General features: G+C 34.4%; 1 protein-coding gene across 10 annotated transcripts in view; it reads right to left on the bottom strand.

Moving 5' to 3' along the window:
* DMD (dystrophin) overlaps positions 1 to 27,026 on the bottom strand; it is a gene marked incomplete at its 5' end in the record, with an annotated part of 1,168,120 nt that overhangs the window by 641,295 nt on the left and 499,799 nt on the right. For all 10 annotated transcript variants that reach the window (XM_083855614.1, XM_083855615.1, XM_083855618.1 and 7 more), the window contains 10 exons: positions 540 to 689; positions 1,444 to 1,578; positions 3,122 to 3,304; positions 5,304 to 5,474; positions 7,876 to 8,031; positions 9,164 to 9,277; positions 11,666 to 11,878; positions 12,832 to 12,977; positions 20,300 to 20,480; positions 22,207 to 22,448. In XM_083855614.1, coding sequence (XP_083711740.1) covers positions 540 to 689; positions 1,444 to 1,578; positions 3,122 to 3,304; positions 5,304 to 5,474; positions 7,876 to 8,031; positions 9,164 to 9,277; positions 11,666 to 11,878; positions 12,832 to 12,977; positions 20,300 to 20,480; positions 22,207 to 22,448 — 1,691 coding nt within the window. The remainder of the gene's footprint in view (positions 1 to 539; positions 690 to 1,443; positions 1,579 to 3,121; positions 3,305 to 5,303; positions 5,475 to 7,875; positions 8,032 to 9,163; positions 9,278 to 11,665; positions 11,879 to 12,831; positions 12,978 to 20,299; positions 20,481 to 22,206; positions 22,449 to 27,026) is intronic.

Raw genomic sequence — 27,026 nt, 5'->3', positions numbered from 1 at the left:
AACACAGGGATGTTTCAGCCACTGCTAAGCAGGGGTTCCACAGTACCCAGGTCTTCTCTTTCTCACCCTGCCCCTTCCAGTGAGCAGGCTGGGGGTAGGCAAGGGGCTGAGCAAGGACACAGCCAGGAAAGCTGAGCTGAGCACCACACACAGGGTCATGCTCAAAAACAGAAAGAGGTGAGGAAAAGTGTTTCCAAAATTGTTATTGGGACTGGTTGAACATTCGTCTCCTGGAGGTAATTTCTTCAGCATCACTTGCTTTTACCTTTTTTTTCTTTCACTTATCAAATCAACCTATTCTCAATCTGTGAGTTTTCTCACTTTTGCCTCTTCTATAATCTCCACCAAAGTACCAGGAGATGTAGAGACTTGTGGTGCTTTGCTGCCTACTGAAGTTAGCTCACCACACCCATGAAAACTACTTCTAATGTAAAATTTTTTTTATGACCTGTTTTGGAACTGTATCAATAAAATAACTTTTTTATTTTTTAAACAGTTTTACACAGTCCTCTACTTAATGGGAGGATGATTAAATATACCTCCTGTTGAAGCTCTTCCCACCGAGTATTGAACTTCTCAAGTTTCTCATTGATTAATTCATCCAAGATTCCACCATCTGTCAAAGTCTGAGCCAGTTCCCGAATCTGGTTGCGATTATCTTCTGGATGTCTCATCAGACGTTCCAAAGACTGAAAAAAAGTCAAAAAAAGTAGTTTATTTTCCTTTTTCTAAATAAGGTTCTACGGAGCAATCCCAATTTGCCTTAAAAATATAAGAAATAAATTTCACATTTCATATACAATAAAAGTAGAGAAAAAAATATTAAATACTTATGTTCCATGCCTTGACACCTAATGTTCTGTATTACATATTATGAAGCACAAAAATTTTTCATAAAGCAAAAAATTTACTGCTGAATTTTAAAGATGTGGACTATACCCAATGAGTTCAGTGAGAGTACATGTACCTTAATATAAAAAAAAAAAACTTGCTTGAGTATCTAAATGGATGAAATTCAACAACATATCGATGCAATATTTTGATGCACTACAAGCATTAATTTCTATTAATTTTAAAGACTTCATGAATAATAATTAAAGAATAATAAACAAAGTTGCCCTCTTATGATGAAAACTTGCCCTCTCTGATGCCTTCAACATTTTTTTCATTGGCTGAAGTGAGATAGATTTCTTTTTTAAGAATGCTTATTTTATCTTTACCAAAACTGTCTATGACACCGAGCACAACACATTTAATTATTGTTTTATTTAGGATGGATTTGAATTCAAAATCTCATTTGTTAAATCTAGTAAGACCTCAGGACCTCCAAAATATTCTGTGCCTTGTTCATGTGTAATTCTAGCTCATAATATGTTTAGAATGACGTGAAATTTACAATTTATCAAAACGTATGATTTGGTTATTATTTAAGTCAGCACTTACATCTAAAGACTCAGAAATCTCTTCTGCACCTCCCTGGACATTTTCAGTTGCTTTGAGTTTCAGTTCAATCTCATTCAACCATTTATTTTCTGCATCCAAATATGACAATAATTCGCGCCAACATGCCCATACCTCCTGATGAAGAAAAGGTTCATTTAGACTGAAAATCTCACAGAAAATTTTCACTTATTGAAATACTGAAAACATTCATGCCTCTTCCCAAACGCAATCTGGTTGATATCCGAGGCTTATGGGGCCATATAGGTGATTTTATTTGCCAGTACTCACACGATCCAAATTAACATAAAACAGAAATAAATCACCATTTTGATTAAACAGAGCAAAACCACAGAAAATAACATGAAAATGTGAACTCTGCAAAACAAAATTGGAATCTTCATTTCCATGTATTATTGACTTCATATGTTTTCTGAAAAGTTTTTTTATAGAAATAATTAAAGTGAGCAGAATTTTTAAAGACCCATGTTAGAAATTTATGTCTTTATTATAAAAATGCACTTAGATTCCTTATATATTCTATATATTAATTGCTTAAATCACAGATTTATAAAATGTCAGCTTTTAAGAATTCAGACTAAAATCTCTATGGAAATTAATTCTAAACCACATTTAGTTCAATTTATAGACCTTTTAAGTGCTAGAGTACTAAACATAATGTTGTGAAATGTTCTTATTCTCCTGAAATTAAATTATTGTCTAATATCTAATTTACACAGTGCCTGAAGATATTTAAATAGGCAGATAAAAATGGCACTTTATACACAAACAAAACATTTAAATGCTCCATAAATAATCATTTTTGTTCCTATTTTTTGTGACTAGAAGTTAAAATAATGTTATTGAAATGCATTAAACTCTTGGCAGATTAAGCTTCCCAGAGTGCAATTCATCTCACCTAACTTTGCTCTCACCAAATTAGGGTTATAGAAGGATTATAACATGCAACAACACATCATCAATGATCAGGGTAAATACAGATTACCAGTTTAGACTATACACCTAATTTTCCATGCTGAAATTCAGACAGAATAAATTTTATCCTGTTATATTATTGAGGTTAGCTCTTGCAAATTACTCACAAACAAAATTTAGCTCTTGCAACATTAACAGCAAAAAATGATATCTAATTCATCGTCACTACTGTATAATATAAAAGCAGTCCCATGGCACGAATCTGCAATGGAGTTGGCCAAAATGGCAGGGTCAACTCGAAATGCACGAGAAATATTCAGTTTGCCAGCAGAGCAAATGATGTTCCCATGCTGAGATAACACCACCTGGCCAGCTTAGAGCCACTCAATCAAAATTCTTAGCCATGGCAAGAAAAGCCTAGAGGAGCTGATGAAGAGAACATCAGAGGGTTGCTACAACACCAGATTCCTGGATTGATCTCAGGAGGGATAAGAACCTTAAGCAGCCATTGCTGTCTCTGACCTAAGAGCTGTGTCTCAGAATTTTGCAACACAACTCTCCAGCAGATATGAGTCCCAAAATAACTTTCTGTGTGGCTCATAACATGGGGTATTTGGTATATGGCTCATAAAGCCAGGATAGCCTTGGGCTACCCGCAGTCCTATACGATGATATAGCTCTGCTCTCCACCTTACTTCTTGCAGTTAGAAGGGCTATAAATACAACAACTGACAAGTTATCAAACCTCCAAAGTCTTCCACTTTCCATTCAGCCTGCTGCAGAGTTTCTGGTAGCTGGTAATTAGAACATCAAGCTCTTTTTTCAAAGCCTCATGAGCTGCTGGTGGAGCCTTTGCTATAAAGTTATTCACGGAATCTGTTATAAGCTTCACTTTCACTTCTTTCTGAAGGGCTTCCTCCTTTGCCCTCTGGAAAGGAAAACAAAAGGAGAAGTTGTAGTTCTGGTTTAAGAAGGAAAGTAATTTCTAGTAACTATCAGAATTCTCTGACAGAATTCTAGAGGAAGAAAATACCCAAACAACATTACAATAAAACAAAAATACAAGATGAGACATTTAATTCCCAGGCTTTCTGAAATAATCTTGAATCCATCCAAAAATCTTTTGTTTCATTTCATTGTCAATACACAATACTCAACACAATTTAACATCTCACAACCATCTAGTGTTCTGGAGCTCTCAGACTAATGGAACCTTTCAGTACTTTTTTCTTTTTTTTTCTTTTTCTCCAAGAAATGTTCCAGGCATCTTTAGCATTATAACTTATGAAATAAAAATGACAAAAAACAAAACAAAAAAAAAAACAAAACAAAACAAAACAAAACAAAAAAAAATCTGTTGTGTTACAAATTCATGTATTCAGATTTAATAGTAAAATCACAAGAAAGGCAGGAAAAATAGGAAAATATTTCTTGTCACTGTCATTATCCTGCATTTAAAAAGAAAGACAGAAAATAATTTTTCTCTATTGTATATCCACACTTTTGCTCCTCCCTCATTGTTTGGTCTCATGAAAAAGATGTTCATACCTACTACTGTTTCCTCTGAATGCTTTCAGGGGTCTATGAATGTGATCATATCCCAACTGGAAACATAGTGATGCTATAAAAAGTGCCATCAGGCCTTCACAGGAATTTACAATGAGAACTCCCTGCCCAAAAGACATCAAATCAAAACCATATTCCTGAAAACTCTTTTTTTTCTCTCTGGGTCTGAGGAAGTTCATGAACCAGAATAACTGTGATCAGGCTGCCATTGCTAGAGAAGCTCACAACGTTGCTCTTGACTTGCCTCTTTTCTAGCTGTGGGAAGGAATGGGCTGCAGAATGAACACAGAATTCTGGTCCAGATTTTCTCTGTTGTGAGATCATGACAAATGACCTGGTTATTTCCTAGGTCAAGGTGTCACAGTATGAACATGGCTGTATTTCATCTGGGTACAGAATATCTACTAGGAATCCATGATGGTGTTTGTATATAAAACTATACATTTTATCTGTTTTAATATGCAGTGCAATGTGTAAAACTGACTTTTGCTATTTAGTTACTAAAAAGAACTGTATCTTTAGAGCAGATATTTACTTTTTATATTTTTTCTCATTTACAATTCAGTTGTTCCATAAATTTCCTTGTGTGTATACACTTTTCAGAATGTGTATTCTGTTTGGCAGCAAATTATTTGTGTCAGTAAATAAAGATATCATCCGTTGCATGGTCTGAAACTCTCAAACACTGGAAAAAAACATGGAAAATTAACAGTTTGAAGACCAAGTGTTGAATAGATTGTCAAAGCTATAAATATAATGGCAATCAGGTTATAATCTGGCTTCCTGAATAGCCAAACAATTCACCTTTGAAATAGGAATTAAGCCCAAATCCCAGTGGCTTAGCAAGAGTGTATTGAAGCATGTATCACAATTTAGTTGTCTTGTCCAAAGGCATGTTCATCCCACATGAAGGAAACATTATAAATTGAGATAAAAATATGGTATTTCTATATTCCTGTATTAAAGACATAATATTCATACATAACACACACCAAGATGCATCCTAACATCCTGTTTTTTCTGCCCATTCTAATCAAAGAGAAGACCTAAAACTGGTTTCACTCTACTGCTGCTAATACCCAATTTTTAGGAATTAGTCCTTAAGTAGAAGAATGTTGAAGCTACATCCAAATCAACGTCCAATAAAGCAAGTTGTTAAAAAAAAGCAATATGGTGCTGGGGAATATCAAATATCTTCTAGCATATTCCAAATAGAAATTACTTCAAACCACCTACTATGTTTAACTTTAGGCAAGTAGATCTGAAAAGGCACTTTTCTAAAACAAAGAGTAGACTTCTTTTACAATGAGAGCTTCAAAAAGAAGGTTGAACACAGCTGAAGGAATTAGTTCATCTTTTACCTTGAGTTCCTCAACAGCTTTCTGTAACTCATCAGGTGTTTTGTACTCAAAATCTCTTTCCAAATATTCTTCCTCAGCTTGTGTTATCCACTCGTGCATCTCTGACAAATCCTTTCTGAGACTCACCGTCTTATCCAAACCACCTTTTAATGCAGCCTTCTTAGCATAGGCCTTTAAGAAAGAAAAGATTACATAGCACTTGAAGCAAAGCTACTGTACAAACTGTACAAATGTTTTAGCCTGAAAAGAATCAAATTAAATCCTATATTAATAACATTGCTGTAATTAGGCAGATGTTAACAAGTAATTAGATAGATATTATTAACAGACAAAAAAGTACTACATCCTGTTTTTAGCAAATCATGGCTGTGCAGAATGAGTTTGTAATGATTCTAGAATGAAAATCTACACCATATGCTGATGTCATCAGAAAAAAAATCTGGGAAAGAACATCTCCCAGGGATTATCTTCTGTAAGATGTAAATGAATAACCACAGGAGACTTTGAAAGTGCATTCAAGGGTGAAACCAAATGCTCTTGAGCTATAACGTCAGACGACCTTCTCACTAGTTCAAATGCAACTTATTAGAGAATAAAGCAATATGCATATCTTTCTTTTGTTGATTAAGTCATTAATGAATGTCTCAAAGGTGAATATCCTAAAAATAGGTAAATAATAATAAAAAAACCCCTCCTACTGGAAGAAACAATTTATTGTAAAGGAAAAAATGCTACTGTTAAAAGATTTGTTAATCACTAAATGGGGATCATACAATTCTGTTATATAGGTCATTTATAGAATTAGAAGTAGATAATATTTTAGATCACCTCATCCCAAATCATTCTCAGATTCTATGAATTGAGCATTAACCTATCAAAATTGCCCCTGATTGATCCATTTACCATCTTTCAAGAGCATTAAGAAGTTTGCATCAAAAACAGTAAGTTGTAGTGGTGCCATTTCTCAGAGTTGGGCTTGCAGAGATTATTGCTCCAATATTCTGCTCTGTGGTGCTGCTTCAGTAAACATTATTTTCAGTAATATCAGGAGAATTTTTCTTAGTATTTGGTCATAATTTTTGACATTTATTGTTTTTTTACTCATCCTTGAGGACTGGCTGTTAAACATAAATGCTGTTCTACATAAATGTTGTTTTACAAAACAAAATTGAGCAACAACCAGTGAGTATAAAAGCAGAATTGTGGCTCTGCAAAATTGTCTCCTCCTCAGTCCCAGCACCAGAAGAGAAGGTAATCTCCTATCACCTGAAAAGAGTATTTGAATTGTCAATGACAATTGCCAATTGTCAGCTCTCACAGTCATATTACCTGCATGTAAATCAACCCAAGCTGACTTTTCCAAATCTTTTCCAGAAACCTCCATGAACCAAACTGAGTTTTGTATTTACTGCCCATGTATTTTAATAGCTATTACTGAAAAAGTTGTGTTAGAAATGCCCACTGAGAGGGAATAATTGGTGCCTTGTAATTGAATGAAATTATTACAGACAGATTTTCAGGGAAGTCAGAAGAAAACTGTGAGAGACTTTTATACTTCTGTGCTGTTATGCAATATTTGAAATTTCTGTGAGAGAAGTGCAAAGGTATAGAGCTTATTAATATCACAAAAAAGAAAGAATTAAATACTCCATGGTAGGGAAAGTTGAAAGAATACAAAACTGGATCAGTAAAATATCTTACAGATTTCAAATATCAACTTTTTTTTTTTTTTTTTTTTTTTTTTTTTTTTTTTTAATAACACGTTTATCAAAAGAATTTAGAAAGACTATTTTTCACATGTAAAGTGAATAATAAAAATCTAGGGAATATTATACCCCATTAAAAGGTAACACCTTTACTTTTATGAAAATACACATTAAAAATATAGACAAGAAAAAGAGCAAATAGAAAAGAAAAAAAAAAGGTAAAACATGAAAAATTTTTTATTCAAACTGTCATAAAGAATAAGAATCCAAATGCCATCAGTGAAATAATAGTAATTTTTAGCTTCCTTACTCTGTAAAATTATTTACTGATAATGCCTTTAACTAAAATTAAAGAGTTGTCCTTTCCTGTTATGTCCTTTCCCATCCTCTGAAATCCACGTGATTACAGGAGACTAATTTATACACATGCAAATGTGCACGTACTCTTAATTTTGAGTTATTGAATCATGAACCTTTCACTGCTTTAATGTCTTTCTTCATCCACAATAATGACATGCAATTTCAACAATGTAGGAGAAAACATAAAACTAAGTACAGAACTTGACTAATTTGACAAATGCCTAAACAACACCCTCAGAAATCTAGTTTTGCAGGAGTCATAAATTACACTGCTGTTAGAGCTACTATATTAGTATATATATCTTAGTTATAAAAATAGTAAGATATTAAATAAATATACTTTACATATACTGCTATAGGCTAAATCACTCTGTAAAATATTAGCTGAATTAATATGCATAAATTCAGTTTGGTATCTACTGCATATATATAGAAGGACAAGTTCTGACAATGAGAACCCTGATGATTAATTTTAAAAGAACCAGTCACAGCAGGAGACTCAGTACCTGTTGGCAAATGTGGTCCCACTGAGCATTGAGATCTTTTAGCTCTGACTCTATTCTGGAAGCAAATTCTGGCTCTGCTTCACTCTTCAGTTTCTTCCCAGTCTCATTAACACTGTTCAAACTGGGTTGGATTGTCTGGATATCATTTACCAAAGCCTAAAGGAAGAGCAAAAATTTAGGGAAGAGGCATTCACACAAAATTTCAGATATGGTATCCCTGTGCAAATGTGTCTACAAGAGATTCTGACTTGTCTGGGGTCCAGATCTCCGGTCAAATGAGCACAATCAACAGACTTACCTATGAAAAGAAATTAAAAAGGAATGAACAGCTGTAATGTGGCAAGCTATTGTATACCAAATAAAATTATGTAATTTTAAATGCTATGTATGTGCTATAAATATATATGTAAGTAATGTTAAAATACATATATTATATCTCTTAAAATGCTTCCATGCTGTTGGTTGAAAACATGAGAAATACCTTGATCTTTTACTCACATTTCTGCAAGAACTTTCCATTATAAGGGTGAAAAAAATTGATAATTCTTATTTAAATAATGGCTAAGAGAAAGTTTGAGAGAACTTGCAGTTCTGTAAGATCACAGTGTGTGTTTCTTAATATTTACACATCCTGTCAGAACATTTACAGAACTTGTAAATTCCACTGAGCATATAGACAGGGACCATCATGGATTAGATTCACTGCACTTACACACTCTGTTGGGACAGCAAGAAGAATTTGCAAACCCTGTGATGGAAGTACCAATACTTCATGATGCTTTAAAACTCTGCTGGGATAACATCCTGGAACTTGTAAGTTTAGTGCAAAAAGAATGGATATAACTCACAAAGCCTGCAAGTTCTTTTGGTACAGTCAGAAATGTTTGTAAATCAAGTGAGTAACAGATACAGAAAAAAGATCTTTTGGCATAGATTATACAGATTAAAAAAATAAATATGCAACATTCATAAGCCCAACCAAGTAAATAAACAGTTGATTTTAGAGGCTATTTACATATTATTTCCTGTATTTGATGGTGTGATCTTGCTATAAATACATTTAAAAAAAGTCACTGTGTGCCTCCTTCTGGTATTAAATGTTCCTTCTTTTTAAGTGAATTTTCCTTCAAACCCAGGACATGCAAAAGGTTCAAATACACATTGCAGAAGGCAATCCTCTTTCTACATGAATTTATTTTTAGGAACAGTAATCATTTGTGTAACTTCTGTATAAGTTCAGCTTATAGAGAAGAAATGAATAACTGCCAAGCAGGCAGGTAATACTCACTGTACATTGCTCAAGTTGCTTTTCCAGTGCTTCTGAGTCTCCAAGGGCAGGCCACTCTTCCTTCAGGAAAACATCCACTTCAGCCATCCACTTCTTCAGTGTTTTAATGTCATTCTGTGTATTAAAAAGACATTTCATTGCATCACACAAAACCTGACTGGCAAGAGTGTAATTCATCCTGACACTACAACTAAAACTCATTGCAATGTAATTTTAACATTATTGAACTGTCTGAAAATACAATCACAGCAAACAAGCAAAACCAATTTTACCTGGGACTGTCATCAACACTTTAACCTGCACTCTGACCATTTCTGACCAAGTTTAATGTGTCTATGAGCAGACAACCTTATGGCTCTCAAATTTATGCCTTCTAGATATCATTTGTGTTTGGATACTGCATGCTTGTTCATTGGTTCCTTCTATGGCCTCAGATTACTCACACCTGGCATTTAATTCAGCCTCACCCATCAAATGTTCTGTGCTTCCATTTAAACTTCAGACTCCTTTTGGAAGTTATATGCTCTAGTGCCTATTTTTCTACCAGAACACAACATAGAAAAAACACCTTTACTATTCAGAATGAAAAAAAAGCCAATGTAACTGAAAGAAACTAAAATCATATAATTCATTTTAGAAACTAAAATAATATAATGACTCTATGAGTAATTTCAGAGACTCTCAGGTACTGTTCCTGGCACTAGAATAGGAATATTATTTCCATAGCCTTTATTTAACTCTTGCAGTTAACAAAAAAATCTGAAAAAGATTCCCTTGAAACAAGGAAATGCTACCAGTCAAGACAACATTAAATAGGTAATTTAACAACTTGAAAAGTAGAATGAGATTTTAAAAATATCACTTAAAATTACCTTAGAATGCCATCTTTGATAATCAGACACATATTACAATACATATATGGCAAAAAATTTAAAAGTAAATTATAAAGCATTTTTTCATCAAACTATCTTCATTACCAATAAAATATATATTGATATTACACACTGAATGCAAAGCTGAATTAAAGCACAAAAAAGGACAGAATAGAGACTGTCCTAAAATGTATACAACTATGTCTTAGTAACTATTATGAGACAAATAACCAAAGGGAGCATTTCCCTAATGTCCTAATGTGACTGATATACTTTAAAAAAAACAGTCTATCATGGAAAATTAACTGAATTAATAAAATTATTCATACAAAAATTATCAGTATACTTCAGAATGGCAATTACTAAAACACTGTTGAAATGTCAACTGTGCATTTCATTATCCAACCAGTAAAAATAGTTCAGAATCATATTTCATGATGAAACTTTAATACCTTTATAAGACAACTTTAGTTCATTAATGTGGTAAAATATATATCTGATGGGATTGACTTTAAAAGAGATTAGTCTCCTGCTACCAATGAAGATCAAATGTATGACTCACATTTTTAATCAGATTGTAAATGCATCTTGTTTATGAACACCGATTTCATCATATCCCATACTGATGCATTCCATAAATTACAACAGCTAAAACAATAATCTGGATGAGAAGTCATTCAACAAGCTCAAAAGACAATGACTTTTATATTAGATGTGTACCAGAGGGATTTCAGCAATAAATATAAGGGCTAAAATTTGTGTGCATCAACAGTTCATGGTGCTTTGAGTGTTTTACATGAGCATGGTCATAATGCTCAGGACCTTTTTAAGACCAGTGGGAAAACCTCTAAATTTGGCAAAGGGGTGGGAATGAAGATAGGAGACAGAGGGAAGAGGTAAAAAACAGAAGTTGAATTTCTGAAGCAAAGTGCCTTGCTTTTTTTACGTGGTAGTTTTGGGAATAGGGTGGCATCTGTGAGGAGAGGACAAGTGCTGTCCTGTGCTGGACACAGGCAGTTCCAACTTCCTCCTCTGGAACTATCACAGGTCATGGCTGATGCTGTGGTGAAATAGTGATCCTCAGTGGGAATGTAGTTAAGAAAGGGGGAAAAATGTCAGACAGACAGAGAAGGAGAGTAAGGAAGTGAGAAACAACCCTGTAAAAAGTGAGAAGCAGCCCAAGAGACACGCAGGTGAGGTTCTAAATACCTGAAATACACTTCTGCTTTCTGGAAACTGCCAACAAGATATGACTATATCACAGATGACTTTAATTATATAAGTGAATTCATTAAGTAATTCATTAATTCATATGGTACAGCTACTTCAGATGCATGAGTAAGTGCTTCAGCTACATTGAAAAAGAAGTAGAGGAACATTATTTGCAAATTTTAATGAAATTAAAGCTTTTTGCTAGTGAAACAACATAGACAGAAGCAGTTACAAAATCAGAATTCAAAGTAAAATCTTGTACTCATGAAAATCAAGCAGAGGTTTAAATATATATTTTTTTGTCATGTTTTGACATCTCACTTTGGTGTTAATTTTGGAAGCACCTAAATGTGTTCTGCCTTAGCCCCACAGCAACAAGCCAACATGTATAATCTGAGGCTGAAGAAGTCTGATTAACCTGGAATCTCTGGAGTTTGGTCACACGCTCCTCCAGCTTCTGGCAGTGCTCGGCCAGCATCGCCGAGAGCTTCTTCCAGCGGCCAAGGACCGTGTCCACCTCTGCCCGGTAACTCTGGGTCACCTCTGCTGGGGCTTTCCTGGACAGCCCCTCCACGGTGCTGCTGAGATAGTTCAGGCCTTTCTGCTGCTCTTGCAGGGAACTTTGTAGAGCCTGTGAATAGGAAAGCAAGTGGAATCCCAATTGACCTGCTAGGCAATTCTCTCCGTTTCACAAACACAGGCAAGACATAGAGGTCACCTTTTCTAAAACATGCAATGACATAATTTACTGAGCAATTTGGAATTGTTTTTCTCATACAACATAGGAGATTTTTTTTTTGGTTGAACTGAGAATATAACCAGAGGTATTTATACCTGTTAATCGATGTGACCTACATACATTTCATTAATTTGAGATAGGAATTTACGATGACCCTGATGATGACACTTTCAAAAGAACCAGAAAGAACCAGAACATGGATAAAAAGAACAAACTTAGAGAATTGTTTCTGTGATATATTTTTTTATAACTTCTCAAAACTTTTGCAATTCTAAGCCCAAATTTATTTCATCTAGTTCTATTTTCTGTATTCTACATTTTATTTCTGAATATGCATCAAACAATAGGTTCATTAGCCATCTGAGAGTAGAAACTCTATAAGACATTGAGATACAGAGAAGGTTTGTACCCACTGGCAAAATTTGTTCCACATTTGTGTCTACTTGTAAATTTGACAGGAAATTTGTCAAAAGGACTGTGCTGCATTTGCAAATCAGAATCGTTTCCATGTCAGCACTGGAAAATGAAATGACCTAAATCTGTATTTTACTACCAGAACTATCATTAAAGGAATATTTTATATACGATGGGGAGAAACAAAGGCTTTTCCTTAACATTTTCAATATTTTATAAAAGCGCTTTCAACGGTGAACACCATTTTAAATTCTTTAACTTCGGGAATCAATATAAGCAAGAAACCACCATCTCCTGAAGCCCTGGCCAAAAACTCAAATGAGCATTATTTACTCAAGATCCACAGGCTTCAGCAGATTCATGGACCAACTTAAGAGTTCTGTTCTAAGCTTCTCAGTAGAGACATTTGTGCCCACAGCTTGATGACTCACCTTGAGCTCCCTGAGTCTCTGCTCCATGATTTCATATTCATCAATTGCAACCTGAGGCACGGAGAGTTTAGTTTCTGACTGCTGCATCCACACCAGTATAGTGTTCATTGTCTCCTTGTAGTGCACAGGAGGCAAACTGTCAAAAACTACATTCGATGGGGAAAAAAAGGGAAGGAAATAAAGGAAGGAAGGAAGGAAATAAAACAATATTTTGCTTCACTATTTGGTTTGCTGACAGAAGACACTTGATAAAAGACCAAGCCTTATTGAAGTATATGGCTGTTTGGCAAGATTGCAACAGGCTCAGTGTATATCAGAACTATAAAAAATAATTTTGGAAGCAAAAATATTTTGAAAAATGAACGCACACCTTCTAATGTTTGAGGCATCTCTACATTTTGTGAGTTTTTTGCCATTTGATCCTGTTATCATAGGTCAGAAGACAAGTTCTATGGGCAAGACAAGTCTTAAATATGTGTGTTCAGAGATCAACAGATAAACCATTGTATTAAACCTAAAATCTAATTTCAGAAATGCATTAAGAGCTAGGTTTCCCTTTTATGGCCCATGTTTATGTGTTCAATGTTTCTGTTCGAGTAAAATGTTCCATTTAAGACATCTGTTAAAAGCTTAGAAAATTAATCTTCCTTCTACAATAAAGTTGAATGTTATTGAACTGTGCTTATTGTGCCAACATTACAGCTGCTGCAAATAGACAACATCTGGTACACACATGAGCAACTCATTAGCAGATGCATTCCCTCTGCCATCAACAACAGTTGCCTCTATACTCACTGAAAAATGTACAGACAAATAGCATGCCTAGTTGGAACTGAAACATTTCCAACTTGTTCATGACAATGAAGAATATAAAAGCTCAAAAATAGTTGCACCTATTTGTATTGCCTGAATCCTCCTCAATATTCTCTGGAGTTCCACAAAGAAATGTACAGAAAAATAATAAAGTTGTCCAAAAAGTAGTTTGAAATATTTAACTATAAGCTTGCTTACATCACACAGCAGTGCTTGGCAATAAATATTTCAGATTTTAATCTAATTTTTTAGTTGATCAACAGAATGCTACATGTAAAAAACTTATATTTCCAGTAAGAGATCATAACAAATTCCCAAAACCAGGACAATCTCTCTTGTGAAGTATGCACATTATATGGCAAACTTTCCTCATAAAAGACTTGGCTGATGCGATTTATCACATATGTCTGGGGATTTACAAAAGATAGAACTTGGTACCAGGAAAGACAAGAATTTCTTCCCTTATCAATAGTAATATATTCTTGGAAATATCCAAACGTTTTTTCCATCTTGTCCAGTAACATTTTAAATATTTTCTTTCCTTAGTGAAATTTGTATTGTCTTTGACTCATTTAATCCAAACAATTTCTATTTTAGAATAGACATTCAAATTCTTCAAATTCAAATTCTTCACTCCAAGTGAATGGAGATATAATTTGAGCAGCTCAGATATGTTAAAGAATTATACAACTCTTAACTGCAGTTTCATTTAGAAATATGAAATGGAGTTCAGTATTGTGATGCAATGTTTGTCTTCTCTAAGTAATTTTGCCCTTTAAATGAAAAACAAATCTTATGGCTAATGTATAACTTCAAGCATTTAAGTAAAAAAATAGTTATTTTTGGTAGTACTGAAGAGTAACTCAGAACAGGTGAAAACTGCTAGAGCAAACTCCACCAAATTGCATCAAACTCTTATCCTGAAACTTTGCCAATAATAATAATAAATTCAAAACCACCTAAACAATGCAAACATTTAATTTAATTGTAATGAGTTATGTTTTCTACTAAAACATAAGCATGGACTAAATAAGGGTTCAAATGGGATGACAGATTTGATTTAATCAAACTAGTGTTTTTACAATTAAATATAAACTTTAGACAGCATCTTGAAGGTGAGTGTAACCAGTTTTCCCATTTCACTTTTCCAGATTACTAGAGATTAGTAATAATGAAATATTTTCTGATTCTTTTTCTTTTTTTTAAGATAGACAATGTTTTAGCAATTTCATCCACAAGGAAGCAGATTAACTTTTAGGATGGCACTTAAGAGCCTTTATTATTTTAGCAGCACATGATGGCAATGGTGAGAATTCATTCAAGCTCCTACAGTGGGATTCACATTACACAGTTACAACTGTCTAAATAATCTAACCCATTTATGCCCTCTCTGTGGGCAGTCTGAATCTCCTTAAATTCCCCATGCTAATAACATAAACCTGCATTCAAGACCTGTTTCCTTTTTATCTTAAAATTTGTTTTGTGATTCTAATATTGATGGACTAAAGTCCACACAATAAGCAAAGCATATTAATATGGATTCTGCTGCATGATATAAAACAAAGAATTTGCAATGAGAGAGAGAGAGAATGTCCTCAATGTGGGCCTAGTTTGGATATAGCAACACTAGGTTCATGACAGAAGCGTAACAAAATATCGCAGAGGATATATTACAAATATGTTACTGTGAAATATCAGAAATGTTTTTGTATTAATCTATTCCACTTGTAGGGAATGCATTTTGGTGTGAATCTCATTGTACCCCTGAGAACTGACAGGCATACATTTGCACTTGCATATTTCTTTTAGAGAAAGTATGGAAATTTGGAAACAAAAGTTCAAATAGGCACTTGGTTAGTATATATTTCTAATAAATAGAACTATCTAAACATATGAAAATAGCTTTTCAAGTAAGTAAAATGCTTTGTTTGTTTTTTCCTTATAGCTTCCTTGTTTTTTGTTACCAGATTTTTCAGTCAAAAATATTTTCCCAAATCAGAAATGAAACGAAAATACAATTATCTCAACAACTATCAAATCACACTGGATACGTTGCAATGTGTTTCTCCTGCAGTCATTACAAATCCCAGTGTTCATCCCACCATCATGAAAGGCAATAAATATAATCTATGGAACCTAAAATTTACTATTTTAGTAAAGACTTATTCCCTGAAATAAATTAACAAGATTTAACTTCATGTATTTCCAAAAAAAATCTCCTCAGTAGCAAATGCAATTTAAAACCAACCTGATGTTTTCACAGGTTTGTTTTACTTATTTTGTTATACAGATACTTAAACCAATTCATCAAGGTCTTTATACTGATGTCTTCATAAAAATTGTGATTCACTTTGCCTACATTTTTAATCAGAAAGTCTCAAAGTGGAATCATAAGGAATCTTGTGTGATACTTGATCAATGTTACCCAAGTGATTTAAGATTTCCAGTTCTTTTTGTTATAAATCTCTTAAAAGAAACAGAAGGGAATAACAGAATCACAGAGTGGTTGGAAGGAACCTTGAAGATCATCCAGTTCTAACCCCCACCATGGGCAGGGACACCCTGCCCTAGATCAGGTTGCTCAAACCCCATCCAACCTGGCCTTGAACATTTCCAGGGAAGCCCTTCTCCAGTTCTACCGGGCCTATTGTAATAGTAAATACCTTTTAAAGACACAATTATTTTTTAGGTGGGTTTATTTTTCATCCATAAAAATATTCATTTTTGCCACTGAGGAAAAGGATAAAATCACCTACAGAGTAGAGGACATTATCTCATACACATTCATTTCACAGGCTGCTTTGTCCTTTTGATCTTGATTTAAATAAAAAATAATTACCAGAGGAAATGGCTGGGGGGAAAAAAGGAAAAGAAATTGCTTGCATTCTACTTATTAAAACAATAAATTCTCACACACATCTGAACTGTATCTTCAGCTTGAAAGACACATTTAAAGAAGGTTAAGCAAACTTTGTCCCTCAAAATCAAACAGCAGTGAATATTTTTACTACTAAATCATAATTCATCTCATAAAGGAAACTTATAGTTCTGAAGTTTTCAGGACACTTGGTTAAGATTTTCCTTTCTCAGGTATATAATGATTTGGGAAAGGTTATTTTAGGTATTATTACAATTTCACTGCCACTTCCAACCCACTTCCAATGCACTTAAAGCATCAAAATAAGTTAGCAGTTCAAAATGGTAACCAAAGCAGGATAATTACAGGCTAAAACTCTAAATGGTCATCATACTGTTACTGTAGTTTAACATCTTATAAAATTATGCCAAGCTTGAATTGCATGAGCTCTATGTAATCCAACACTCTAAGATGCTGTGCTAATGGATTAGAGAGAATAATGATGTGCATGCAAAATAATTTTAAGCATGGCATGGGTAAATAAAAAGTCTAAAGAATCTTGAAATGATAGAGAAGGAAAAACTTTCTAAAGTACTTCCTGAAATAAACAGGAGAAACATCATTTGAATGCAGATGAATAATTCATCATTAATAATAACAACAGCAATGATGACAATGATGACTTCACCTTTGGGAATTACTGATCCTGCAAAGGTAGAATCAGAACTTGAAAGGAAAGCACAGTGCATAAATTTATGAAGCAGAGAAAAATGGAAATGAATATGAATTTTTCTTTGCCACCTCCATCTTGATACTTTCAATTTTACCTATGACAAAAGCCTTTTTTTTTTTTTTTTTTTTTTAAGTTACTTCCTAAAAAATCTAACAATTTTCCAATTTCCCTGAGAAGAATGTGCATCTCAATGAGAACATGTATCTCAATCAAGGCCATGACTGGATAACAGTTCAATGCAGTGAAACTGAAAAGCAGAAGCACCTTAATGGAATTTAGTTAATTCACAGAGCTAGAGGAGTGCTGGAATGAATCACCTGCCACCCTGGAGCAGGGAGTATTCACTTACCTGACAATGACTGTCAGCTCTCCCTGGGCTCAGGGGAATGGGAGGCTGACCAGGCTGTTCCCTAGAAATCTCTCTGACACATCAGCAGTTAATTTAAAGACAATTAATATAAAGTACCAAACCTCCTTTTTCACCAGGGCATTACAAAATCTAAGAACCTCCTTGGGAAATCAGGTTATTCACATTTGAATCATTGCCAGCATTGTCCATTCCACTCCCTTCTGTAGATTATGGAACAGTTTCAAGCATGGCCTGACCTTTTTTTTTTTATATATATACCAATATTCTAGACATTACTCTAAATGTTTTTGGGGAGAAAAGAGAGCTAGAATTCTGGATATATCACATTCAAAATGACATATGGATATACAGATATTCTATAAAGTGAGAAAAATGGGGTCATATTTCTTAATATTTTATGAGGTTGTATCTCTTTCATAAACAATACCACAGAATAATGAAAAAACCCAACCACATAGGTTTCAGAATTTAAATTAGGTTTTATAACTGGAAATTCTAATCAAATCATGGAGAAAAACATATAAGAAAATCTGAGTTAGTTTTTATTATTATTTTATTGACGAATCTCTTGTGCAGCAGAGAGAAACCACTAAGCACTCTTGAATGTTAAACCCCCCCAAAAAACTAAGCTTTCATGACTTTCAACAAACCACAATCAAAGCCTAGCCAAAGAAAAAATACTTGAGGGAGACAATCTCCAAAATTATAGAAAACTGTTTATGAGAGAAGGAATTCTCTTGAAAAACAGAACCACTAAATACCCTTTATCCATCAGAAAGGATAATGAAGCAGTGGAACTAACAAAAAAGTAAAAAACTCCTCACAAAATAAACCTCTTATGATGGTCAAAAATAAATATCTATTTAACAAAAAAATGAACCTTAATCATTAATCAAAAAGGAGAAGTCTTTTTAAACACATGTAGGTTTTATGTACAGGAAAGAAAAAAAGGATCAAATACTATAACTGATCTGCAATACATTATTTAGTCCTCAGGAGACTTTTCCATCTGTAGGAAATAATTAATCACAAATAATTTATGCAAATAAAAGATGGAAAGATGTAAAATACTCTAACAAAAATTCAGGGTTTTTTATTAAATTAAGGACAGAATAAAGACACAGGATACAGCCCTTCTATACAGCACAAGAAAAGTAGTTACAACTGTCCAGGGCTCCATGCGATATTGATTAGAGACTTCTGTTCTCCTGCAATATAGGAGACTCTCCCCAGCCCATTCAATGCTTCCACCTCAGGACAGCTGTTCCTGCAGCTGGCCAGGGCTCTGGAGGAGCTTCTTGGAGCCCAGGAGGGGGAAGGAATACCCAGGAAGAACTTTACTAAAGCCCACGGCACTACAGTTCAGGAAGTGAACACTATTTATCTCACTGGGCCAATCAACTGATTAATTCATGACCTACAGTAAAATTTGATGTGTCAAACCAAACAATTATGGAAGTTTAGATAGAGAAGAAATCATAAAGAAGCCAGTATTTATACTATGTTTCTGTTGGGAGAATAGCCACTCATTTCAGCATATAAAACAAAGTCATATTAGTGGGTTTTGCATCTTGTTGACTGTTCATCTTGAATTTAGAGTAATGAAAAAACTTTATACTCCTTATGTTAAATTTCTACAATTCATTCTTTCATCAGTTGTTATGGGACACTTGCATTTTATTTTTTCTGTTCTCCCATGCATCATCACCTCTTCAGTTTGCATATGTGGACACATGTAAAATAACTACAGCAGTGCAGTAATGTAGTATTGACAAAAAAAATATCCAAGACTCACTGTGAAAGAATTTAGGAGGAATATTAGAAAGATCCACTAGAAGGAGCTAGTACTATGTCAAATTTCAAATCACTACAGTAATTTAGAAATATCAGTGGTTTAAGGGGCAAATACTAACTTCATTGCTGAGAAAAGTCAAATTCTTTTTGTCTGATACTTTATTAATTTCATAAGCTAATATGGAAAGTGTTCAGTAATTACTGATGTGCTATGTATCATTATATAGAAATAGTTAACTTTCTATTTTGATATAGCATTTTGCAGGTTTTGAAAAATTCACTTTACTAAAAATATCACACATAATTTATAATATTGCATATTATAATATATATAATAGTATATTATATATAATATATACAATTATGTAACTGTTATAACTGGCAGCCATGTGTTCTATGCTGCAAATAAGAAAGAGTTGGCCACATGATGAGAAACTAGATATGCTAAAGTGGCTACTCTCCTTGATGAGATTTATGGAGTTAAATTTTTATTCTGTGAAAATCAAGAGCAGATTCCCTCTTGTAATTTAGCTGTCTTTCCTCTCTACTGACTGACAGAGATGGACTATCTTGTCTCATAATTCAAATAAACAAAGACAGTTTTATGGTGCCAAAAAATATCACTGAATCTATCCATAAACATACTAACAATAGGAAGTTTGATGGCAGAACAAAACTGAATGGTAGCTTTGCTTCTGAATAGTGTACTTTCCCTTAATTTCTTAATATAAAATAGGGAATGATAATTTTTGAAAGACTAATTCAATTGCAAAAAGGAGCACCTGAATTGCATTACTGGTTTAGTATCACAAAAACAAATACAAAACTGGGAAAGCAAAATATAATCCCCTATTCTATGTGTGCTACTTAGGCAAATTGACTTGTTTTCAAGAACACTTACTGGTCTGTAGCTGCTTTTCTCTGGCATGCATGTCAGCAAATATTTGTTTGAAATGGCTGGTAAAAGCAGCAAGGTCAGCATCCAGAAACACTGGTCCTTGTTCTTTCTCTTTGAGTGCTTGACTTTGAGCCTTCAGCCGCTCGATCTGAGGCTGCAGAGTTGACATTCGAACGATTTCATCCTGAATGTTCAAACAATAAAGAAAAAAAATCAAGATAGAGCTTCCCACAAAATAAAACTACTAGTGCCATAAAATCACCACTGTTTCAGTGCACATTACACAACTATTTTGCTTCCAAATGCAACACTTACAATACAAATCAATTCAACATTTTAAAACTTTCCTCAAAAATCAATACCTCTAGTCCCAATAAAATTGTTGACCGATACCACTGTTTAAAGTCACCTTAAAGTCACTTTCACAGGACATTATGCTCAAAGAAAATAAAGATTGTACAATAAATTTTCAAGTCTAAGGAACATCCTTTTTGTGTGAAGCTGGGGAGAGACAAACACCATATGTAGCATAATCCTGGACCCTTGTCTATTAGATTATGTACAGACTAAATAAAATGAAGTAGAAAAGGAGACATGAAGATGCCCAGTGATTTCCAGCAGCCTCAGTAACACATTAGAGGGTGAAATTAAGATTAGGATAGCACAGAGCAGTTGGAAGGGACTTTCAGGGAACACCTATTCCAATGGTCTGATTACCCCAGGGCTGAAAAGTTAAAGCACGTTGATAAGGACATTTTCCAAATGGCTCCTAAAAACTGACAGGCCGAGGGCACTGGCCACCTCTCCAGGAAGCCTTTTTGTTACACTCTTTGAACACCCTCCCACTCCAGTCTAAACCTCCGCTGGAACAGCTTTGAACCATTCCCATGTCCCTGGATACCAGGGAAAAGAGATCAGAGCTTTCCTCTCCACTCCCCCTCTCAGGAAGCTGTAGAGAGCAATGAGGTTGTGCTATTATACTTTGCATACACTGTGACATGTGCAACTACAGAATATAAGAGAAATGAGCAAAGTAAGCCAAATGTAGAGCTCATAGTAGAGATATTCAAAGAAAAGTTTTCTGCATGAGAACAGAGACCTCTGTAGGTACAATGGCAGCTTGAAAATACCTGAAGATTGAAGTAATAGCATAGATCTCAATTTGGGTTTCAATATCTTCTGTTTGAGAGCTTCTGAAGTCAGAGATTTCCTAAAGCCAAACTTCTGGAAGTTTAATGCAATAGTACACCTCAATATATTCCTGTCAATTAATATTGGCTTGTAAGCCCTCCACCCACAGAATTTCTACAGTAAGAGAGAGAAGCAAACTTCTAAAATGGTCCAGCACAGAAATAAAAAAAAATTAAGGAGACTTATAAGTGAACTGGTGTGAGAGTTTTTGTACAAATATTGTGATTCTCTCATATTGTGACAGAAGAATATTGCTTCATTTGACTACATAAGCCACACTGAATCAGAACACAGGGTATGTAAGAAGCAAAGCGGTCTTCAGTGGCAGAATTTTGGACTTGAAGACAATGTTCAGGCACAGATCCTTAAGAGGGGTGATGAGCAACATTTTCTTAAGGAGGAACTAAAGACACAGATTTTTACATGAAAATGAAATATGAAAATGACTTTAAGGCCACAGTTCCTTCTAAGTGTATAAGTATATTATTAACAAAATATTTGGGGCAGAGTTTTAAACAGTCATATCTTGGGTTCAACTGCCTCTTTATTCTTCACCAGTCTTTCCTTTCCCTGAGCAAATATTTTCGATAATTACTTTGTAAATCCAAGGGGTCCATTTACCATTTTTATAGTGAAATATCATAGGTCATGATGTGTCCCACTGTTGGAACACCTATGAAGCACAATATCATAAAAAGACTTGAAGAAGAATCTCTAACCTTGCATCTTTCTAACTGAGTTTTTACTGTGGCAGGATCTGTTGCTGGTGTGGGTTGTGCTTTCAGCCAGTTCTCTGCAGTAATTGCTGTCTGCTCCAGTTGCTGCAGCTGGGTGTAGAAGTCAATGATGTTATTTTGGTACTCCAGCCATGCCAGCCTTTCACTCAGCAACTGACAGAACTCAATCCAGCGGCTCTTCAGCTGCTCGGAGGCTTGTCTAATGTTGTCAGGATTCAGGCCCTCTAGAGAAACAAGAGAAGAAGATGTTTAAAGATAAACAAGTCACAAAGGAAAAAAAGAAAGGAAAAAAAAAAAAAGAAAGGAAAAAAAAAAAAAAAAAAGTAGGATAGTTCAACAATTCAATTTCTCTATTTGAGAGCTCATAAATCCAGTTAATGATTTATCACCAAATAACAGTTCTGAATGTACAGATGTTACACATTAGTGGGGAAAGCATATCAAAGATATTTAAAGTTGCTGCCTGGGTGCTTTTGTTGCTATGGGAATGAATTATAAACTACATTAAAGTACAAGAATGGGAATAAAACAGAAAGTAGAGATACAATACATAAAGCTAATTAAAAGTGCGGTAACAAATAACAAAATGCCTGACAGCTGGATTTTGAAAACTATGCCTGGACTGTAATTAGATTTTAATGTACAAGAGTGTTTCTGGCTTTTCGTCTATAAAAAGACTGATTACAATTAATAGGAACTATATTCCACAGTTATTAAGTGGTTTCTGATAATCCAACCCATATATATATATATATATATATATATATATATGCTATTTTAGAAATATCATAACCACTAAGGAATAAACAAAATACCAGATCAAACCTCCAGCCTAGGCCAGTCCTGAGTGTCCAACCAGGACCACGAGGAGACAGTAAGAGAGCCAAGAAACCATAGGTGATGCTTCTCTAGAGTTATTTTCAAAATGTTTGGTTTCTCTGATGTAGTTTGCCTATTTCTGTCTGTTGTTCAATAATCACGCTCATATTAAAGTTCATAAAATAAAACTGACTTTAGTTATTAAGGACAAGGTAATTATCTAGAACAATTAAAAGGATTTCTCTTCACTTTCTGTGAAGAAAGTAAAGCAATACATATGAAAGATAGGAAAATGTATCTTAAAATAACATAATTCATAATCACTCTGTAAATTCAAGTCAGGTTGACTTCAAAATATTAACTTAATAATTTCATTTATGTTTCAATGGAAGTTTATATGTAGACCTTAACATTTTTTTAAAATTGTAACGACATGTAATGATACAGGTGGCAATAGGGCCAACATTGATTTCAAAATGAGTAAAATTTCTCAAATCATTCAGCAGTGCCATATGCTTAAAACCATTTTTAATATCATCATGACACAGTCATACAATTGCCAACCAGTTAAACAGAAGCTATGTTTTTATCAAAATAATAAAAATTAGAGTATTTTTCTTTAAAGCAAGTTTAAAAGCTAATGAGACAAAAGCCTTCCATGCTCCACTTCTGAAATCTTTGATACACTACTGATATCAGTTTTCTAATTTGCAATATGCACTCCAAATCTACAGGAAAAAATTTTAGCAGGATTAAAAAATAGTAAAGTTCATGGCGAGGTTGGAAGGTAGGACATAGAAAATAGAGTCCTAATTACAACTAAATACTGTAACAAAAAAAAAAAAAAAGGCACTAGAATTTTTTTTTATAATAAAATATTCTAAGGAATCACTATAATGCATGCTATATGGTAAACCACATTAAATTATAATCAGGCATCATGTCTGTTGTGGAGCACCGTAGTGCTCTGGCAAGTCCTTTTCTGGATCCAGCTCAGAGTATTTCATTCAGAGTTGCTTGGAAACAGCCCACTTGGAAACAGACTGTGCAGTACCTGATAGCAGTTCTCTGGATATGTTTTTTCTCTGGGATAGTGCCCCAGCCAAACAAATGGTACAGCATTTCAAAAAGCAAAACTCATGGAAAAATAGAAAGCCCAGTACTACTGGGAGATAATGGCAATTGTGGTGGTTGGAGCAGCTCCACATCCACATTATACTCAAAAAACCTGAAGTTTTAAGGACTGAGCAAGGATATAAAATGAACCTTGAAGTATGAAGAGGTAAAAAAGGAATTTGACACATCTTAATAAAATCCAAAAGTGATCTTATCTCCTGTGAGTATGTGTGTGCATCTGGAGATGTGGTAGCATAACTATATTTTCTAGAAGTGCAATGTGTAATGAGCATGTGAAGAGGCAGAATAAACCTGAATGGCACAGCACATCTGAATAACAGCAATCACAGACAACCAGGCACACAGATACTAAATCGTAACAGCAGCAAGAACAAACATATGTATAGACAATAAGACTTTAACTATGCTGTATTTCAACAATTGTTTCTGTTGTGAGTCGGATATAAAAATGCTGTATATTCATAACAGAGAGAAGATTGTCTTTGCCACTGTGTTCATTATTATCTCTGAACCTGGAAGACATTGTTTGTGAGTTTGGCAGACTAGATATAAAAAAATCACTTTACTTATTCCTCCTTTCCTTTCTTTTCAGCTGCCACATCTCCCAAGTACCTTTAGGCAAGATTATGATTACCAGAAGTGCAGTCATGGATTCTCCACACATAATAATATTTTTCACTGCAATATTTTCTTCTAGGATTCAGAGAGGACTGTATTTCAGACAAAAATCTAGATTCACCAGATCCTCCTTTCTTATTTTGCTCATAGGTCCCTCTTCACATGACACACTTAAATGTGTGAAAATAGCCACTATTATTCAATTTTTCTTTAATTTTTTTAAATTTAACATCTAACCTCTGAGTCTAAATATGATTCCATAAATCCATAGAGAAAGAAATGCTTTTGCTCTCCATGTTCCTGAAGTGGACAGTACAAAACTGGCTTATGTAGTCATGTTTGGTAAAATATTGCAGAGATGCACCTTCATTAGGCAGAATATCCTACTAAAGGAAGCCAAAATCTCTATAAAATGTGTTTCTAAACCTCTTATTTCTCAGTCCATTCAAATAAATCAAAATTTTTCATCAGATCCCAGCATGTCATTTCCAGGAGGATGTAATAAAATGGCTGTTACTTGCACTTGAGATCATTTGGGCAAGTTTGACCCATTGGTGAAAATCAAGAATTTCACAGAATTGTGGAATTGTTGGAGTTGGAAGGGACTTCCGGAGATCACTCAGTCCAACCCGCGTGCCAAGGCAGGGTCACCCAGAGAAGGTGACTCAGGAATGTGTCCAGGTGGGATTTGGAATGTTTCCAGAAAGGGAGATTCCATGACTTCCCTGGGCAGTGCTGCGTTCCACTGCTCTGCCACCCCCAAAGTAAAGTAATTATCCCTCTATTTGAGGTCGAACTTCCTGTGTTTTACTTTATTACTCCTTAATAAACTCCACTATTCCTTGTCCTGTTTGAAACTTTCTTCTGTGATAACTACTGCATTAACTTAAGCAACTTTACATACCAGAAGTGTACAAGCAGGCAAAGAAACAATATAGAGCCCATTTTCTGGTAAAACGTTATTTTATGAACACTGGTTGGTTCATAATCTTTTCATGTTTCACATTCTAAAAGCTTCTGGTATAATCATTGTATAAATATACTGTACTCAGAGGAAACAGATCATTATCTGAAGTGCATCCATTAATTTTATTACCTTGTATACTGCACATAACAAATTGTGCCTGAATATTTTTAATTGTGCAGCACCTTACATGCAAGTGCTTTGGAATTGCCACTTAATATGAAATATATCTTGTTAAGTGCACCTGTCATTTGCACAGTTCTGTGATGGAATAATGTAATATTATTTGTTTTTTTGTAGCTTTCTACTCTTGTGTAACTTACAAGATAATTTATTTCTTCCACAAAATGGTGGCAATTCAAAATTACATGTTTTATTGCAACAAATTGATTTGTATCCACTTTAATGCTTCCTGTCAAAATTCTCTGATTATTCATTTTGATGTCCTGTTTATTTTATTCTAAACTGCTGTAATAGCCAAGTGTCCTCTCAAACTGCTAAACTGTTTCGCTTATGCATCAATAGATTTTTTATTCTGTTTTATAATATGATTTAGTAAAAAAAAACAAAACAGATTATTGTTTCCTAGAAACACTGGTAAACAGAATACATAAGCTTTCACTGATTAAAATCATCAGACTTCTCTGAAAGCAGGAGCAAGGAGAGGCAGAGCACAGCCCATGTGGGTGGTTGGGTATAGAAGGATCCACCAAAAGCATCAACAATTCCCCTTGTGATGGGAAAAGCCGTTCAAATGGCAATGTGCAGACACCCTGCCTAAACATGGGAACAGCTGTGATGTGGGAGAGAGCAGATCTTTCCAGTATAAAATACTTTTGCTGACAGTGGCTGACAACGTTTACCTAAGGCTAGAAGGGTGTCCTGTGTAAATGTTTCCTCAGAATATTTCCCCTTGCTAAGAAAAATAGTAAACTAAACCCTAAACAAACCAGTCCAATTCTCTCCAGAATCCTGTGGTGTGTTTTTTGGGGTTGGTTTTTTTGTTGTTGAGAATATTTTACATATTAGGCAAAGCCAGGAACTCAGTGCCAGCATAATTGGAGTCTTAGGGAATCTAATCATCATTAATCCAGTTCTAACTGACATAGGATAAATAAAAATTAACAATACAATTAAAACTGTCATTACTTGACTTCTAAACTGATCTATGCCTTAAATCTGTTTGCCTTGTGTGGTCTTTTAATTACAGATTATACTGTGAATACATGACAATCATCAATTCAATCACTGACTCATTTTCCTG

This window comes from Zosterops lateralis (assembly GCF_965231275.1).
Source record: "Zosterops lateralis genome assembly, chromosome: 2".
Lineage (NCBI taxonomy): Eukaryota > Metazoa > Chordata > Aves > Passeriformes > Zosteropidae > Zosterops > Zosterops lateralis.
Note: the sequence above shows the minus strand (reverse complement) of the source record. Positions and strands in the feature narration are given on the sequence as shown.